Genomic DNA, 20929 nt, shown 5'->3' with positions numbered 1-20929 from the left:
CTCTTTCTCTGTCTTTTCAGAAATTGAAACGGTTTATTAGGGAGATGCCATCAGGTGTCCCATGAATTATGAATTATGCAGATATGTGCGATGCTGTAGTGAATAGCAATACACATCCAATTAGAGGTGAGAGTGAACGTTTGAGAATGTGAAATGTTGAATCTTAGCAAGGCAAATTTGACAGATTTTTTGCTTATTTTACATTTCTGTTTGGTGCCGATTGTGGCACACAGTACTCATTCAGCTTCGAAAAGGCACATATTGACACTTTAAATTAAAGTAGGTTAGACTGATTTGTGTTTGTGTGTAAAGGGTGATAGAGAGTTCATACTGGGATTATATCACAGGTTGTGGGAGTTCGATTAAATGAAGGATTTAGGGAGGAAAGGAGATTGTGTTAACAAAAGAAATTATGAATCGCAGGAAAACTGCAGCTCTTCTGTATGTCTAGCATGAGCGATTCACCTCACAACACACATTTAAAGAGTTTGACTGAAACAGTGTCTGCATCACATTAACTGATTCACCCCACTGATCAGACACTGTGGGGAAAGAGATAGCCTGTTCGAATGTGTGAGTGATTGTGCACTGTGATAAGAAAGGCTTGCAGAACATACACACAATTACTGTGTGTGTTTATGTGTCAGTAGTCTAAGTCAAGCATCATGAGCTTGTTTTATGTTGGTCATAAAGTCTTCCCTTTTTGTCCCCCTAGTACAGATGATTAGCTGTCTAAACTGTCCAACAGTGATACATCAGCCGCCTGCAAAACAGAGACACCAGTCAAACCTCAAAGACTTCAGTGGCTCATTCTCACTCTGTTAACCATTCAGACCTGTCTGAATGACTGCTAGATATCTAGATACTCTAAAAGCTCCATCACAGTACGACATCTGTAGTTAGACTTGTTTTGGAAAACTATTGATCCCAGCAGGCCGATATGCTAATATGGCAGCATAAATTGGCTAGAGTTGAAAATAATGCCATAGAGAATAGCTGCGATGGAAATTCAGCTGTGCTCTTTTGAAGAAATGGAGCATAATCTCCTGTCTGGGGGCATTATATCTGACCCTGGCAGGACAAACTGTGGGCTCATTAGTGAGTGAGCCTCTGTTAAAACCCATGATTTCACAGAAATTGTTGCACCTTACAGTTACTTCTTATATAGCAGAGGCGTTTTGTCTGAGGGTGCCAAGGAGGCAGTGCCGCCTCAAAAATCATCACACATTACTGAAGTAGATTGTGAAATACAACACACAGCAGCATGTAAGTTATCAGCAGCTAATTATCTGTCATCATATTCACAAAGGTGTGATTTAATTGTTAATGTGTGTGCTTTGTCATCTCATTAAATGTTTTGGCTGCACCATTAATGTACTGGACTCCACTGTGCCTCATGTGGAGACGGTCAGCACATCTGTTGTCTCTGTTAATCTCCAAATAGTGCAAAGGACACTTTGTCTAGACATTTTTATTGCCTTTGAGCTTTTCTCTTTCCCCTTTCATCTGTCTCTCTCCAACTCTGACCATTGTCAATCTATGACTATCAGTGGCTGCACAGTCTGTCTTTTCAAATTTTCACCTCTTATGTGTTTTAAAATTTATGTTTGAGGACGTTAAGACATGTACATATTTTTGAAATGGAGTCTCTTATGCTCACCAAGGCATTTATTTGATTTTAAAATGCAGTAGTATTTCAATTTTAATATATTTTATATTTATTAATATTGTTAATATTAATTAAGAATTAATATTATTATATTTAACATTTATTCGGACAAATCTATATTTTCAGCAGCCATTACTCCAGTCTTCAGTGTCGCATGATCTTGAATGAAAAGTAATCATTTCTTTCAAAAACTCAATTTTACTTACCCTGAACTTTTGAGCGGCAGTTTCTGTTTTTTTAATTTGTAGAAACTGCAGCCAGAAATATATCCCAGTAAAAAAGAGAAAATAACAATTCAAAATATGTTATAGGGTGTGTCTGCATAGAGAGTTTGGATTTCAGAAAAGGCACATGCTCTGCAATCTTGCAGAAAGTGCTGTGAAACTGTTTGGCTCAGGTAAAACTAAATTAATGGAGTCAATTATAAAGTTCAGTAGCGTTCAAGTGTGAACGGCACACCATCATTTTCTCTGTCTTTGTTACCAACAGCCTCTTATACTGCCCTGATTAGAGAAATAATTCTTATTAAATGTTTATAAGTAAATGAGCAGGTAAACAAGAAAATTAAAAATTAATTTTGTGATAGATCAAACTTAGTGATCCGTCACAAACTGCAAATCTTTTCGTACCAAAACAAGGCTTTTTGTGTGTATATGTGGTTACTAGGGCTGTCACTTTTAGTTTGAAAATCGATTGCACAATCAATCGGACCAACCAAAAAAAGTTTCGAAAATGAAAATAGGGAATCAATTTTAACCAAATATGTACACTATTAATTTTAAAAGAATTAAACAATAAAAAAAAAGATGTAACAAAACTCACAAACAAGCAGAAAAAGAAAATAAAGAATTCTGAAAGTGCAGTATGCCTTGCGAAAGCTAGATATAAAATACCAGCAATTTTACGCGGCTACAAGACCCAGTGACGTCTAAAGCGACCTCTCTGCGTTCACACCAAATGCGAATAGAGCGTCTGGCGCAAATGATTTCAATGTTAAGTCAATGTAAGTCTCGCGGTGCAGTAGACCCGAATTCGCCTCATTCGCACATCTAGTTACAGGAGATTCTGAGTTATGAAAAGGACCATTGCAAGCTGACAGCGACCGATAATACCCCAATTTGCGCAGCTGTACCTGAGTGTCCCTGGGACATCAGTGCGGATGGAGCACGTCTTCTCAACAGCTGGACATACAGTGAATAAAAAACGCTCTGCTCTGGACCCCGAAATGTTGATCGACTTGTTTTTTCCTGTCCAATAAATTTGTAATGGTCCTAGCCTTTTGGTGCATTTCCTTAAGCCTGCCTAGTGCCGTCTAGCCCAAAGTGTCGGTTGCGTTCAATAAAAAAAACTCACATGGCCTGTTCTCAAGTCCATTTAAAGCTAAATTTTTTTGAACAGTTGTTTGAAATGGATTGAATCATTATTTAAAATAATCTTGGAGATTTTTTAATTGCCTAAATCATAAATGCAGCTGGGTTGAAGCCTGCAGAGATGTTTTTCTTTTGTTATGGCGGCCGTCCCCTTTGCATATATTTTTTTTTCGAGAATGTTGCACTCCTGTTGCTGTTCTGCACGAAACTTGCCAATAAATAAGAAATATTGCTGACTTGTGCGTTTCCAGCGCTCTCTTTGCATTCGTCCATTATTTGACGTTGAAAATGGAAACGTTTTTTTTTTGACATGGAAAATCGATGTTACAATCGATTCAATGAACACTTATGTCTTAAAAATCGAAAATCATTTTTTCAGAAAAGTGACAGCCCTAGTGGTTACCTCCTGATCTTGGGGAGAAGTGGATGGCTGTTGTGGATGATTGTGATTTCTTCAGAACAGATGTGTTTAGTTTGGCAGAAGGTCTGTCTTGAGTAGTAATGTAATATGTAATCTGCTGCCATATTTGACATGGCTTTTTTTTTTTTTTTTTGATAATCAGATTTCTACTTCATTGCCTTGTTGTCTTTGTGTGTTGCTGATGTGTCAGTATGCTAAATCATATCAGATTATCTCTTTCATTAATTTCAGTGAACCGGGAAATTGTAGACTTCTAACTTTGGAACATATTGAAGTAATCCATAATTAGCTTTTTTACTCTCTTATCCATCTAGGAGACAAGAGACTTTATCTGATTTTGTAGTTGGTCTGTTGAGATTGGAGGAGAAGATGATTGCTGTTCTTTTTGTCATGAAAAAGAACGATATTCACTCCTAAGAGTTGTTGACTGTCCTTATTTATTGTGGAACAGATCTTATTTTAGCCACAACTTACTGAAAGCTGCATCACTATAAAGATTTACCTATTAAACAATCAGGTAATTATCTAGCTGATCTCAGAGCAGTAATTAAAATCTTACTTGAGTTAATGAGGCCTGTATCAGTTCAGATGGAGTTCAGGAGCATTAAGAGGAAAGACATTGACTGACCTGTGATCAGTGAGGCTACCGAAGTGATGGTGTTATAATGGCAGACTAATTGTTGCTCTGTGGGTTGATGATCTAAGGTTAATGATGCACATCTCGGAACTAATTCACTCAAGTATGAATAATGTTTAAAGATTTAGTGTGATTAAAAACAGAGGGAACGCTTGGTTTATGTTGTGCCTCAGTTGTTATGTGTTTGTGTGTAGGTGAGAATCCTAATGCATATGGTAAAAGCCTTTAGCTCACGATTTTTTATTTGATTTTTATATTTTTTCACTTGCAGTAAGTGTACATGTCCAAGAAAATACTAAGTAATTTAAGTTAACTACATGGGTTAAAATCAGGTTTAGTGGTTCAAGGTTAGTACCTGGTTATTATCCAGTTTTTTTTTAACAATAATAAATGCATAGAATGTACATGCAGAACAGGACTGTACAATGAAGTGCTCCCCATTCTTTTATTAATATTGCAATTGAATTGTGCTGCCCTGCCACTGTAGATTCACCAAGAAGAGCATGGTGGAGAGGTGTCTAATGTCAAAGTCATTGTGTTGAAATCTTTATTTTGCCTTTGGTAGATTCAATGTCACAGTCAGTTCCAGCACTGGATGTGATATAGATGGGTCTGAGAGGTTTAGTCAGATTTGGCCTTGTGTTGATTTTTTACTTGCATGTAGATCAAGCCTTTAGCAGGCTTTTTTCTCATGTTGTTGGCAACCAAGATACCATTTGACCTTAAAATTATCCTTGTGACTTTGGCCTGACCTGCTCTTTCAAGTGCAGTCATTATGGACAGGCTGAGATTTCACTTTTGAAAAGAGAGTAAATTAGAAAGGAGCAGAAAAATGAGGGAGTTGAGTGAGGGCAAAATGCCAGAAACTCCCTCAGGCACTCTTTTACAGAGCCTTGATTCTTTTCTTTTCTTTTTTTTTTACACAATAGGTCAAAGGTCACCCCAAATAGCTGTCAGTGGGACTGGAATACTGCAGGTTTCTGTTTACATTTTGGAAAATAATGTGGTATGGAGTTTTGATGGTCATGCATTCGCACTCATAATGCGTCATTCGAGTTTTGTGTCTATAACACACACACACACACACACACACACACACACACACTGGTCTGGCCTCTCAGGGAGTATAATGTAAAAAGGCTGCATCAACGGAGAAGCTTCAGATCTGAGCTTGGCCTTTCATGAGTAACTCATTTGCTATTCATGCTTTTATTTGCTCTTTTTATCTTTCTGTTTTCCTTCCAAGTGACATGAGTCACATGACTGATGAAACTGAACACATCTGACCATAAAGGATAGTAAGCAAACTCTTACAAGGATATGGTGTTGTACTGCCAGAAACTTCTTCCTGGCTGTCTTTTGATTTTCACATGAATCTCTCTCTTTAGCCCCTTCCAACACTGCACATTGGTCCCAGAAAATTGTATGAACGCAAACAGGTCTCAGGATTGATTCCGGGATCGTTTTCAACTTTCAACTCATACATTACTCGTCACATCTTGATGTCACGTGTCATTACGGGACCTTTACGGGTTGTGAGTGAACGCATGCAGAATTTTCAGGAAATTACGGGCAGTGTGAATGAACCAAAATCTAACGATCCAGGAACAATTGTCGGGACACATTACCCGTGTATTATCCGGAATCTCAGTGTGAAAGGGTCAGGGTCAAGGGTCATGTCAAGGTCAGGCAGGCTTTTCATGGCTCTCTATGACAGTTTTGATGACAAAAGTATTATTTAACTATATATTTGTTATTTAACACTCATTAAGTTACAAATGTATATAGGGCTGTAGCTATCAAATATTTTAGTAATCGAGTATTCTACCAAAAAATTCCATCGAGTAATCTGATAAAATGTTTTTTTGCCTAATTAGGGGCCGTTCACATATCGCGCCTAAAAACGCATGGAAAACGCTAGGCGCGCCGCTTTCTCCTTCTTTCCAAAGTGCTTGGGCAGAAGCGCTCCTAAGGCGTCTGCCTTTGCTAAGCAACCATGACGTGCTCTCTCCATGAAGACGCGGAAATTTCAGTAAAGGATAAATGGATTTGCAGCACAAAAAATCGCTCTCAGTAAAATTATTTCAAAATGGCAATCCATATACAGCTATGAACAGCTGCTCCTTCATCTTGGCTGAGTTTTCAATATTGTAACGGGAAAGGATGAAGCTGATTGGTTAGTTCTTGTCACATGACCCCCTTTAAATTAAACCTTTTTATTTTGACGGGTTGACGTACCTTTACAATTCTGAGTATGTGATGTGACGCTAGTTTTACTCAAATCAAACGGTCAGATGCTCATGAAGTGACTGTCAGAGCAGTTCTGGAGATGTTTTTCATGTGTTCACGTCCTTATTTAGTGAGAAAGCAGAAGCTGAAATCACCGCGAGCGTCACGCGCGCTTCAGCTTGTGTAATAAAGGTAACAGAGACACTCAAAACATGCAGGATTCATATTTAAATAGACTGTTCCTGCTTAATATTTACAGATATTAGTCCATATCATGATTTGATGTACATTAAGTGCAATGACCTATTTTTAATTAATTCAAAATTAGGCAAATTCCGTGCTGTAGATGTTGTTCATGTGTTCACGTCCTTATTTAGTGAGAAAGCAGAAGCTGAAATCACCGCGAGCGGCACTCGCACTTCAGTGTGTGTGATAAAGGTAACGTTAGTTGCGTCCATTCATTAACAGAGACATGCAGAACATTCAGGATTCATATTTAAATAGACTGTTCCAGCTTAATGTTTACAGATATTAGTCCATATCGTGATTTGATGTAAGTGCAATGACCTATTTTTGATTAATTCATTCAAAATTAGGCAAATTCTGTGCCATTCTGCGTTATACTGTAAATTCTGTTTTTATGACTGCGTTTTCTGCATCACGGAAATCATAGGGCTCTAGTTGTGGTATGCCAGCTTGAAATGGACACACACCACGACGTTCTCTTTATGTTCTCTTTATGTTTGCCCGTGCCCTCAAATCAAAACTGCTGACTCCTTGCAGTATGCGATTTCGCCATAGACAGGATTTTGGACGCAGAGCGTTATTTTTTGTAATCGTGTTACTCAAGGAATAGTTTCAGGAATACTTTGTACATTAGCAAATTAAAGTAATTAATGGCATGCAGCCTTTAAGTGTTTCTCAATTCGGTCAACTTTTATATAATTATTATTACTATTGTTTTGAAATTTTTAATCAGTACATTGGCTAAAAATTTAAAGCAAGTTGGTCACATTAAATTAACATTGAAATGTAATCAAATGTAAATTGTCATGATCTCCGTATTGTTTAAATAGTTGATTTTCTTCATAAAGCCAGATTTTGCATGATTATTATCACAAAATTTTAGGTTTTGTCATTAGAAGTCTCTCCATCTTGTGCAATAGTGATAGATGCTCTAGACATTAACTCAAGATATTGGAGCTCCCGGGTCCAGTATGGAGCACCTAGTAGTACAATGTCCTGAGGCTGTACCACATGCATAGATGCACATTCTCGCACAAACAAAAGATGGATGTGTTGAGAGTAAGCAGGAAAGCAGCAGATGAGTTTACAGCGGCCTAAGGCATGAGTATGTAGCAAACTGCTGAAAGAGAGAGATGGGAATAATGCCTATTTGTTGATGTCTTCAGCTTAAAGAGATCCTTTTTCAGTTGGGCCTGAGGGTGAAAATGTGTATATCCCTGCCAAAATGCCACAGTTATCAGGACTGAAAACAATATATAACCTCCTTGTTCCTGTTGCTGACTTTTTTTTTTTTTTTTTTGGCATCCTTAGACTGCTATCATAGATCTTGACACCTCTGTTGCATTTTTTCCACTCACTTTTTTTTCCTCCAGGTTTCTCTTTTTACCTATTTTGGTGAAAGATTACTTCCGTGCAAATATACAGATTTTTTTTGTTTGTTTGTGTGTATATGTGTATTGAGACCACCCATTTAGACTCTACACCACCTCTATAATAAGTCATTAAGAACATTAACTTGCATTACTATATTATATGATGCTTAAAATACCACTAGTTAGAAAGTCAAAAAAAAGAAATCCTCTTTTTCTCTCAAAAACGACCTATAATGGAATGTTGTGAATAGCAATTTCCATTTTATAATTTTGCAATGTGGTGTCTTCATCTAATGAGACTTGTTTCACTGCATGAGTTTTTGTGATGGCCAGTAGAAATAACGATGGCGATGAATCAGTCGGTCCTAGCAGGGAGATCAGTTACACCCACACAAACCACAGATCAAGCTGAAGATATGCTTGAACATGTTTTCATATTTAAAATCAAGTGTAGGAACTGCCTGTTACGAGTCTGAGCCATAATAATTTTCATAATTTTGCTTTATATTGCATAGTAAAAAATATATATTTTCAAATGTTCTTTATCCTAAAACATCTCATGGTATATTTTCCAATGTGAACTTTCTCATCTGGTTACAAGACTTCAAGGCTACTAGCTGGTTTGATTTGAATCACTTAAACAAAGCGGACCAGACTATAGTTCCTTCTGTTTGTCTTTGCTAAAGAATATGATATTATTTATTAGTTACTAATACAGTAAAGTTACTGGCCAAACATTGAGGTCATTTACTTAACAAACCTATTTTTAATCTCTTTTGGTTCTTCGCTAGTGTTAAAGAGAATAACTTGATTCTACACTGAATATAAGGAAGAAGTCCAAAGAAAATTATTATGTTGTGGATTCCTCCCTCAGGGAGACTGCTGCTAGAAGGCTATTATGATTAAGGTAATTTCTTGTTAATTCAGAAGCTAGTATTGTAGTTTTTATTTAATTAAAATTATTTATTTGTTTATGAAGAAGTGTGTGAAGCATAAAGTAATACTGTAAGCCTGTGTGCCGCAGTAAAGATGTTAGCATTTAGATGGCCGAATTGATACTAGAATATGCCACACGACATTCTATTTTTAAGTAAGTTATTATTTATGAGTGTAGGTTTACATACATTAGATGACAGTATGTTTGTCATTGTCCCATTGCTCAGTACAACATGCTGGAGCAGAATACATTTGTGAAGAGCTGGCTTTTGTTACACACAGGACTGCACTCTGATTAACGAGCATCGTTAAGCTGTATCTTGATGGGGGACAGAAAGAGGAGAAAGATATTGATGGAGAGGGAGGAAAAGAACTGGCAGGTTGAAGAATGAGATTGGTAACAGTCTTTACTGCTTTTGTCAACCTCCGCCATATTAATGTGTTATCTGCTGATTTCACACATTTACATGTCTCAGATAAAAAGGATGGTGATATTTTGTCCAATGATCCGTTAATTTTATTTATCTTAATATGTTTTAAAATAAAATTTTATATATTTTAAAATGTACATTTTCAACAAGTAATTTATTTATTTGAAAAAAGGATGTAAATATGCAGTACAAGCATTTATTATTATTATTATTATTATTATTATTATTATTATTATTATTATATATATGTATATATATATATTAGAGGTGGAACGATACATGTATGCGTACCGAACCGTCACGGTATGGGCATCTCGGTTTGTGCATAAGACCTTAAAACGAATACAGGCATTTCACCCCAATTCAGAAGGGGGCGTCTGTGGCAATGTAACACTGTTTGATAAGTGGTCGCCAGCAAAAGAACAACGAATATGAGTTGCTCACTTGAAAACAAAGCCCGCTAGACAGTGGCCATGCGCTGACTCTGAATGCGTCTCTCACAGACTGACAAAGGAGTATACTTTAAAGGCTTGTGATCTCAACTGTTTGTGAAATGGAGCTTTGTGCTCGTGTATTCTACCTCTCTCATTCGGCACAAATCCAAATATTCCATATTATTTCCATATTGCGATGTTACTAGGGCTGAAACGATTCCTCGAGTAACTCGATTACAAAAAATGATAGAGGCAAATTCCTCTGCCTCGAAGCCTCTTTTAATTTATTTTAAATCTCACGTCAGGTTCTTTCGCAATTATTTTTTCAATGTGACACTACGCGTTTACGTCACCCACAAAACGGAAGGAGACACAAGCTCTGCGTCCAAAATCCTGTCTATGGCGAAATCGCATACTGCAAGGAGTCAGCAGTTTTGATTTGAGGGCACGGGCAAACATAAAGAGAACATAAAGAGAACGTCGTGGTGTGTGTCCATTTCAAGCTGGCATACCACAACTAGAGCCCTATGATTTCCGTGATGCAGAAAACGCAGTCATAAAAACAGAATTTACAGTATAACGCAGAATGGCACAGAATTTGCCTAATTTTGAATGAATTAATCAAAAATAGGTCATTGCACTTACATCAAATCACGATATGGACTAATATCTGTAAACATTAAGCTGGAACAGTCTATTTAAATATGAATCCTGCATGTTCTGCATGTCTCTGTTAATGAATGGATGCAACTAACGTTACCTTTATCACACACACTGAAGTGCGAGTGCCGCTCGCGGTGATTTCAGCTTCTGCTGTCTCACTAAATAAGGACGTGAACACATGAACAACATCTACAGAACTACTCTGACAGTCATTTCATGAGCATTTGAACGTTTGATTTGAGTAAAACTAGCGTCACATCACATACACAGAACTGTAAAGGTACGTCAACCCGTCAAAATAAAAGTATGTACATAGTAGGGCTGCACGATATTGGGAAAAATTTACATTGCGATATTTTATTTTACTGCGATATATATTGCGATATGAAATAAAAAAAAATTCTTACAAACAAAAATGGGGTGAGCACACTTACATTCTCATTATAAATGATTTAAACATCGACACCATCGTGTCAATTGATTAATATGCGCGAGGGAGAGAGAGCAAGACAGCACTCTTTTTTTAAGACATTGAGCATGCGGCCGGGGCTCGCTTTGCGCGCGCGCTCTCCCTCTCAGGCCAGTGACAGGTGCAATATAAATAGGGGTCAGCTCTGAGATTAAGCGCATCTCACGCAGGCAGTCTGCAAGCTCTAACCTGTTAACATGGGAGACAAATTAAAAACGGACACGCCACGCAGCTGAGATGCTTGCGCCATGCATCTAGTGTGTCGCTCGCGCTCTCTCTCTCTCTCTCTCTCTCGCGCGCGCACTCCTTGGCCCATACAGTTAATGAATAACGGATCAACTACGACAGCCTACATCGCACATCCTGCGATGTGACTATCGTGGATTTGTACATCGCGATATCGATGCTTAAACAACACATCGTGCAGCCCTAGTACATAGCCTACAATTAAAAAATTTTTTTTAAATCAGACATTTTTTTTTTCAAGGATTAATCACACATTTCTTCCGTGTTTGATTTTTATTAGTAAATCCCCTTTGTTTACAAAAAAGTTAAGTTTGCTTAATTTTCAATAATTCAAAGATAAATTAAATTAATGTTTTATGTGTTTAATGTTTAATGTGCATCTCAGAAAATGTTTTAAAACCCCAACTGAATGGCACTTAAATGCACTTAATTCATCTGTCAACTTTATTGTCATTGTACACAGTACAAATACAGACAGAGAAACAAAGGGTAATAATTAAATGTTTATTTTGATGTATGCATTGCATTCTATGCATTTAAAAAATAAAAATATATTTTTTTCTTTAAAAGGAAACTTAGTTGCTCATTTTAAGAGACCAAGGAGTCTTATTTTCTCCTGCATAAGTAATATTGCACTTTAATTAAGCAAAAACACATTTTATCCGATTACTCGATTAATCGATGGAATTTTTGGTAGAATACTAGATTACTAAAATATTCGATGGCTACAGCCCTACATGTTACGTATCTGAATGCTAAACTATTATTTATTATGTAAATTATAGGCTGTATATATATATATATATATATATATATATATATATATATATATATATATATATATATATATATATATATATATATATATATATATGTGTGTGTGTGTGTGTGTGTGTGTGTGTGTGTGTGTGTGTGTGTGTGTGTGTAGGAAGAAAAAAGTTATGAATAAAATTATGAATCCAAAAGACAGTTAATTGAGTTTTTGAAAGAATTTGTAATAGAACTAAGAAGAAGGTGGCTGGGCACACAAATGACTATTTAGAACTCTGACAGAGAAAAATTGAGAGATGGAAAAGAGATAGAAGGGTTGTAATGGCTGAAATATCTGTATGCATGAGGGCCATGGATCTTCACGTAGCCTAAGTGGTATCTCCTGAATAGCATCAGGTTCTCATTAGTGCATGTCTTCTGTTTAATTATTGATGCCTGAATGAGAGATCCAAAGCCCCAGACTGTTCTTCGACTGTTCCTGCTAGCCAGAACCCCATGCTGTTTTAGATGTGCTTCGCATAAACACTGTATTCTGTGAATTTAGAATAATTTTTCATTTGCCATCATGCATGTGCTTTTACTGATTATTCAGAGGTTTTCACATAATTTGGGACTTGGGACTTATTCAACAAACTATAACTTCAAATAATCCATGTAAATTACTCTCACTGCAATGGCTGTTTGTTTGTAGGCAAAATTACTACATGGTATACTGAAATTATCTCATGGGAAGAGGACTTCATTAATCTTCCAAACCTTTTTTGGGGGGGCGGGGGGTGCTTTTTATTTTCCACAGAGAATGGAATTCCAAAATAGCCCATTTTTCTTACGCGTTCATGGACTAGGCTTCTGACATAGTAAGAGAAGAAAGTCCTCCCCGTTTTCTTTTCCCCTCCTGATTGCTGTCCTGTCTCTGGTTATAGTGTTGCTGATAAGCGAGTCCATCTCTCTTCCGGCCTGCTGTGTGCTTGCCTCTGTTCTGTCTGGATTAACGTTGGAATTAGTCCCTTCCTGCTATTGTGCAGAAATAAAAGTGTGTTTTCCGCTGACATGCAGTCAGTGAAAGCAAAGGATGTTGAGAGTTTAATAGATTTGTGTATGTCTGCAAATACAGTACTTATGTTGTGGAATCTCATTGCCAAACTGTATAATAACATTTATAAACAAGAAATTAAACCAAACTAACCTTTATGGTTCTGCATCTCCACTTTTCAAAAATGTGCGTGTAAAATATGTATGTGTGTGTGTGTGTTTGCATGGTTGGCCCGGTGTCAATTAATTTTTGCTCTCTCTTCTTTTTTTAGGTAAGTGTGTATGTGTGTGATATCTGCCAGGTCTTCACAGCAGGGTGGCAAGTCTGACAGCAGCAGCTTTGTAGTGTTGCCCTCTTGTTCCAACCTACTGAACTTGTCATCTATATTTTTAGCCACTATGGTTAAGACTTGCTATGTTATTAAATTAGTATAATTAAATGAGATTTTTTTTCTTGCACAAACATTTACTGATTAGCACAATTGCAAAAAGAAAAAAAAAGAAAGAAAAAGAAAGCTTGTGCTGTCATCTTAGTACAGTAGTGCTAGATAGAAGTCGAGTACAGTGTTGGCACCGTGTTCTTATTAGCACTTTTTTTTTTTTTATTATCTGCCAACAAAATCTTGAAAGAAGTAATGAAATCTGTGTTCCAGGCTCTTAATCTTTCTAGGATGAACCTTTAATGTTAAATCAATGTACTGGGAATTGGAAGAACAAATCACAAGTGAGATGTCTTAAATCTCAGTTATTCTTTCTAGACAGCATTGGCACTAAATGGTGATAAACACTTCTGCAGGCACAACAGGATGACTTATTCAAATTAGTGTCTTTTTATTAATGGAATTACTATTCATATTCTCATTCACTTAAAATAATCTAACATCTTACCCCCCCCCCCCACCCCCAATATAAATTGTTACCCATTTTCTGTTTGTGAAAAGATTAAAAACAAGCAGAATAGGAGAATTGTTGGAGGAAATATCTTACTTTATATGAGGGACCTTTGAAAATGGTGTTGGACAATGGGGGGCTGTCGAGTCAAAAGGAGTTTAAAAGCCATCTGAACAATTGGCTCATGTGTCTATTTTTGGTTTTCCTAAGTCTTTTTAGCAGAAACTTGAGATAAAGTCGACACAGAATGTGGAGTATGAGAGGTTACCTTATTGTAATCCTTTGAAAATATCTTTGAAGATATTGTTATATAAGCTTATTTTTACTGACAGTAGCTCTGGCAGTAGAAAGAGGCTTATTGGAAGTTGTGTAGTAATGAATTTGTGATATGTGATTTAAGTGTCTTGCTGTGGTCCTGTTGTATTTGGTGTCTGTGTGATATTTGTTAGGATGTATCAGCGGCCAGTGATGTAAAGGTGATGACAGGAATCAAATGGCTTTTTTTCCTCTATATGGTATTTCAGCATGGCACTGCATGGCATGGCTGTGCTCGCTTCACTTTTCCACTGCGTAGTACAGCGTGGCTCGGCTCAGCTCACTTGCTTTTTGACTGCAGTTAGTACCTCTTCAAACTGGGTGTGCCTCCTCTACTGCCGTGACATCATTGTAAACTCTAGACACATATGCACATTATATATATATTTATATATACAAAAATTTAAAATATAGAAATGTGTGACACAGGGGCCATTCTTTTTTTTCTTTTCTTTTTTAAACAAGTTGTTTAAGTCATTGGCTCTCCATAGGTATACATGTGCACCTCAGTGGTGCACGGTTCTGTGATCAGTAGTAAATACCGCTCCATCTGAAGAGGCACTCTTGCTCTGAAACTCCAAATCTGTCCACAGAAGAAATAACATGCATATCGCTCAAGGAAATTCCTATCACTAAATCACTGCTGCAGCTGAATAAACAGAAGATCGAACTGCTTTCATTGATTCAACATGACTAATAAACACACAACTATGACAATATATTCAGTATATACAATATATATATACAATATATATACAATATATTCAGTTCTTCCTCTTATCCTTATGCTTTCATTATTATAAAGTATATTTATAATGCAATGCTAATCGACAATCCTTTATCACTGCATAGAATACTATGAAAAATGTTGCGTGTCTAATTCTGCTCTGTACTAATTCTCATCTCACAGAAGGTTTTTATTTCAGGCCGAGGCTTGTGATGATGGCTCATGGAGTTTCATGAATTGCTCATACTGCAGAGGATGCTGCTTGAGGTGATGAAAGAGATTAGATGTGCTACCACCCTTTGTAGCTATTATCTTCTTGCGCACCTTCCAAATGATGATATTTTGATTTGTATCTGTTATCTGAAGACCAAACCACCCCCATATTACAGATTGTTAATTCCTTTTGTAGACTTAATTCATCATCCCCTCCTGTGTCTCTCTCCACACCTGTGTTGTTTGTCATCTCCATTTTGCTAATGTGTAAAAAAACAGACCCTCCCCCACCTCACGTCTCTTGTGCAGTGATACGTAAGGAGACGTAATATTGGACGCTCTGCGTGTTCTTTTGGGAAAGAATGCTTGAATTTGAAATATTCGATATTCACGATATTTTCAAATTTGACATCCTCTTCAAAATTATTGCTATATTATTGTTAATATTCAATATATTGCCCAGCTTTACAAGCACTCCACATTATCCACAAGAATCCACATGTTCTATGTTATAATTTATGAATCGGTGCTGTCTGCATTTCCCATGATTTATCAAAGAGAATCACTCAGGAGGGAGTCATTTCCGATTCACCAAATGTGAGAAATGACTCATTGATGATTCATTACAGAGAATTTTGGGAGGGATGTCATTTATATTTTATTCAGTGCAGAAAATATTAAGGAAGGAGTCATTTCGGATTCATGAGAACAGCAGGGCATTGGAAGATTGATTGTTTGTCTTGGTGAACACTGACAAGAATGTCTAATCTGGCAAAAATGACTGTGTGTGTGCATCTTCCACCTATTTTCTCAGCTGATGAAATTTTGAATTCATTATTTAAGTGCTCAAAGTTATGCCTATACATTTTTGTTTCTGGCATTTAGTTTGATCTAAGTTGTGAATGTACATCTATCTTTAAGTTATTTGACTGTTACTGAACCTTAAGAACGGATAATGCAAGATTTCTTGGCTCATTTTGAAATGGAAACTAGTGAATTATGGTTCAGTGAGCGGGAGTTAACTCTGTTTTGTCAATCAGCCAATTTATTAAAAAATGGCTCATGAGAGTCATTCGCACCCAGTTCATGGTTTCTTAAATCAGTCAGTACTATGTTGCATGCTCAGTGGTGCATGCAACCAAACGAGGTGTAAAGGATGTAGTTGTTTGTCATATCCCCCCTCCTCATTGTTGACATCTCTACAAAGCATCATTCATTTATGATGTTTGATATATGAGTCTGGCCAGCACTGACAAGCTGAATGGATTAATAGGAGGGGGGGTTGATTATTTTCTTTGCTTTGAAATATTGAAAGATACAACCCCAGAGATATAAGGATCTGAGATTACCTTCGTATTCAGCACCCACACAAATAGGTGTTTGTCACACGAATCTAATTAACCTTTTGTTAGAGCACTAAACTGGATTTATGTCTTCCTCTCATTTCTGTATTTTCTCTTAAGAAATTAATCTTTAGATAATGTGGATTTGTTGTTAACCTTCATTCCTGCTTAGCATATTGTCTATCATCGATAGAACACTTTTGTGTCAGAAGTGTTACATCTTTATGAGGCACAAGGTGATTCAGTCTTAGAGACCAAACTTACGTTTAACAAGATTGAATTTGGCAAATTAGTTTATGATTTTTCAGTGACTTCTGAATGCATCTATGCATATCTCTGTTTGTTTTCTTTCTTTAATATCCCGTAATGTCTCAGTTAATCACTCATCTGTTGTGATGTGCGCTCTTCATTGGTAAATGTCTAATGATTCTTTCAAACACAAGATCTACATCTCTCCTGCTAATGGCCTACCTAAAAATAGGTTTCATTTCATTTTCTCAGGACACATGACCGCTCTTTGTGTGAGAGTTGAGATTTCAGCCTGTGATTCTTCATACCTAATCAGGTTAACCAAGTACATAGCTGAAAATCTCTCTCATCTGTCGTCATGGTTACTTAATCATGGGCCAATCAGAACAAAGAAAAATGGAGCAGTAGAGTCATAAACAAAATAGAATCTGTGGGATAACTCTCAAAAAACATTATAAAAAATACTATACAAAAATTTGTAATAAAACAGAATTGGTTCTGAAGGACTGGGGGGAGGGGCTGTCATCTATTTTTATTATATTATTATATAAAACATTACAGTTTGCATTTTGAGTTCAATTGTTTGAACGCATTGATTAATAACAATTTATTAATTTAAATACTTTTAAGTAATCTTGAGGCTCTGTTGAACCACAGATTTAAAATGTATTTATTTAGTGTTGTTGTATTTCTTTATTTATATTCACACAAGCTAAGAGAACTGTCATGTATCGCTATTTATTCTTCTTTGATTACTCTATCACCACCCTGGAATCAGATTTGGCACATAATGCTTGGAAAGCAGTGAGTAGCTATACATTTCTCTCCTTGCTTGCTCTTAAAAAGTTAATCAGGATTAAAAGAAAGAACATGCATTCCTGCATACGGCAGTGAGAAAAGCAGGACATTGAGGTCAGTCTCCTGCATTCCTCATTCATTCTGTAACATGGAAAAAGCCTCTTAACCCTGAGCACAGAGAATGTTTAGCCAGACTTTTTGAGAGTACCAAACAACACTGTTATGGTAAGTGTTTTTTCCTCCTCGGATGTTATTTTATAATCTAATATGTGCCATACTTTTTGCATGCCCTTTATATGGTAGTTAGTCTGGCACTAGCAACATTAGCCTGTCTCAATAACTTCCTTATTGTATTCTAAATAAACGTATGGGGAATTCATGCCTTGTTAAGTGACACACATGCTCCATGTGACACACTCTTTTTTAACCTATTGCAAAGGCCTTGTAGAGTCTTGATCATCACAGCTTTAGAAGAGCTTAACCCAAGGACAAAATCAATGGCCATTCAAGAGAACATTAAAGAGTGATTTAGGTTTTACAGAGTGCTTTTGTGCCTTACCAGGCTCTCCTTTAATACTTCAAACACTTGTGAGACCACCATATTTTTCCTATAGTCTGTAGTAGTGTAAGGGATGTAATTCATCCACACTTATCACACCTTGTACCTCTGTTTTGTTTTCTGGTGTACATATTAATGTTCATCTAGTGCTCTGTCCTTTTCTCTCTCTATTGTACATGGTCTTTCTTTCTCCCTCTTTTCTTACTGTATTGCAGAAAGTTTTGAAAATTCCATGGAAAGCTTGGCTTTGCTGTGTGTGTACATGTTTTTGTGACATATCAGGACACAACTCTGTATAATGACATGGGTATGACACAGGTATTACAAGGAGAGGGTGACTTATGAGGACATAACCCATGTCTCCATTTTTCAAAATACTTATAAACCATTGAGTTTTTTTGAGTAAAAGACTTTAAAGTAAAAATGCAAAAAATTTATTGTGAGGGTTAGGCTTAGGTGTAGGGTTGGTTTAGGGCGACAGAATGTCCCCATTTTTCACAAAAACAAACGTGCATGTGTGTGTGCGCGTGCGCACTTCTAAAGATATTCAACGTGACGTGGCCATATGTAGGTGGAACTTGAGACTGTATTTTGGATCAGTAACCAGACAGGAAAAGGCTACAAAGTGCTTAATTTTCCTCTTACAAGCTTGATATTAGTCAACTTTAACATTCAGCCCTACTTGCTTTTTTTTAAATATATATATTCCTTCTTTACCTCTGAGGTTCATCATTACATAAATAATACTTTGAAACCACTCTGCTTATACATGTAGCAAAAGAGCAGTGCTTGAGGGCAGAGCTAGATCAGTTTGAGCAGATTAATAGTGCATGCAGTCAGTGTGTATAATGTAAGGACCCCTAGCGTGCACAAGGCAGTCTGTCAGGGCCAGTGCTTTTTAACATTCTGTTTGTGCATGCAAATAGCACAGGGAATTACAAGATAGTGGAATACAAGTTCCAAAAGATAAAAGTAATAATTCTAGCTGTCTATGTATCTATAGTATAGTGCAGATCAAAAATATAAATTAAATAATTCTGTTTCCTTACATTTAAATTGGAATTGCAATTCTGCATCATGTTTGCTGCCTGGAATTGAATTCAGGAATTGAATTGTCACCCTCGTTTTAGATCTGAATGTTACACAGCCTTGTGAATTATAGTCAGCTGAATGCGTGCATTTCTTCTCTTTTTTTTTTCTTTCTCTTTCTCTATAGAGTGTTTCATTCCAGTTTGATTCTTATTTTTTCATTTTCATCCAGTGTTACGGTTGCTTGAAGGTGGAATGGACTGAATGGATGTGCTCTTCACAAGACTTGTCATCAGAGTGGTAGTGTTGAAAGTGAATGGTATAATGTAGGTAAAAAGATTCTCACTGCTGAGCCAACATTTATTCATTCACTTACTGCTGGTTGAGACCTATTCCCATGGGCTACAGCCTGGATAACACATGCTAGACAGGCCTATGTGTATAACCACTTAATATCACTTGCCAGATAGTTATTATAATTATAACTATCCATAGTGCCATAGTGTGCATGTATGTGTACATATACATGTATATATATGGTCACTTTTGGTACTGTGGTCATTCATTTAAGTAGATGTCTTCTTATCAGGAGGACTGTGATTATTATTTTTTTTCATCACATCTGCATTGTTTAATAGCATTTTATGGTTGAAATGTTGCAGAGATTCAAACTTATTTAACAGAGCAAAGAACAAGCAAAGCTTACTCAAGTTTCTGTAAAAAATTCAGCATTTGGAATGGGACCCATAATTTAAAAATCCACAACTTCCAACTCTTTTACACAATAAAATGTTTCATTCCTCCTTATTCAAAGTAATTAAAGCCATTGTTTTGTGTGCTGCATGCAATAAGCCAGCTCATTTAGTGAGCAGCTCCTGCAAATCCAGGCCAGGCCATTTTCTCCTTACCCTATTATTATTATTTTTATTTTTTTTCAGTTACTTTTTTTGCATGATAATTATTTCCATAGTAATAGTGAACACTTTGGAAAGCCCTTAAAGTCTGTCATTGTAGAGTTTGCATAATGTGTCAATTACCAATTGGTCCCCCTGCAGAGCCGCTAAACACACACAGATCAGGATGATTAACTCTTTACATTCATCTGTACTTGATCTCAACCATAAGAACAATTCATGGAACATGCATGCCTCATGAACAATGTCATTATTTTCTGAAGAGTAATATCACATAATTTTACCATCCAAATGTTTGATTCAATGTACTTTTGCCCTACCGTCTGATTAAGGGTGGAATTTTCCAGTGGTCATGTGGAAATGCTTTGGTCAGCGCAGACAGTGATTATCTGTGATCTGCGGTGAGCTCTTGGACCGTATATCAGGTAGGGGTGAAAGTCATTTCAGTTTCCGTTAACCATCCTTAGCTAAATGTAAGACGTTTTTGAGATGGTACCCCCTGCCTTATAAAGATAAATATCTGCACTGGATTTGTGCTGAAACAGAGCACAGACCGCATGTAGACACTCATGGGTAAATTTGGGGACAATGCGATGTAAATTATATGTTTGCTTTTTTTCCACCTTAAATTGATATACAGAGATTTTCTTTGCTTACATGTTTCTGGTTGCTGCTCTCTTCTAAGATGCTAGACATTTTACAGCTGCTGGCAGTAGGGATGATGTTCTGGAATATTTCCCTGAATTACTTTATCACCCATTTTATTTTCTCTTGAATCCAATTACAGAGAAATGTGGGACCACTTTAAACACATTATCTGTGTTTGCTGCCTTTGACTCATATACTTAATTCCTTAAAAAATCCATCAAGCCACATTTGATTGTATGTTTTCTGTACTCTTTCTGAATCCTAAAATAGGTCTAACAAATATTGTTATGACAGCTATGAATATAAAAATTAAAGT

At 36.6% G+C, this 20929-nt stretch overlaps 1 protein-coding gene across 8 annotated transcripts in view; it reads left to right on the top strand.

Moving 5' to 3' along the window:
- Positions 1-20929, top strand: part of LOC127938034 (SAM and SH3 domain-containing protein 1-like) — a 184820-nt gene that overhangs the window by 39388 nt on the left and 124503 nt on the right. The window contains exon 1 of one of the 8 annotated variants that reach the window (XM_052534403.1): positions 15068-15127. The exons of the other annotated variants lie outside the window; for them this stretch is intronic. Coding sequence (XP_052390363.1) covers positions 15083-15127 — 45 coding nt within the window. The 5' untranslated portion in view covers positions 15068-15082. Of the gene's footprint in view, positions 1-15067; positions 15128-20929 lie in introns of those variants that run through there. 8 annotated transcript variants of the gene reach the window in all.

Source organism: Carassius gibelio, chromosome A20 (assembly GCF_023724105.1).
Source record: "Carassius gibelio isolate Cgi1373 ecotype wild population from Czech Republic chromosome A20, carGib1.2-hapl.c, whole genome shotgun sequence".
NCBI lineage: Eukaryota > Metazoa > Chordata > Actinopteri > Cypriniformes > Cyprinidae > Carassius > Carassius gibelio.
Note: the sequence above shows the minus strand (reverse complement) of the source record. Positions and strands in the feature narration are given on the sequence as shown.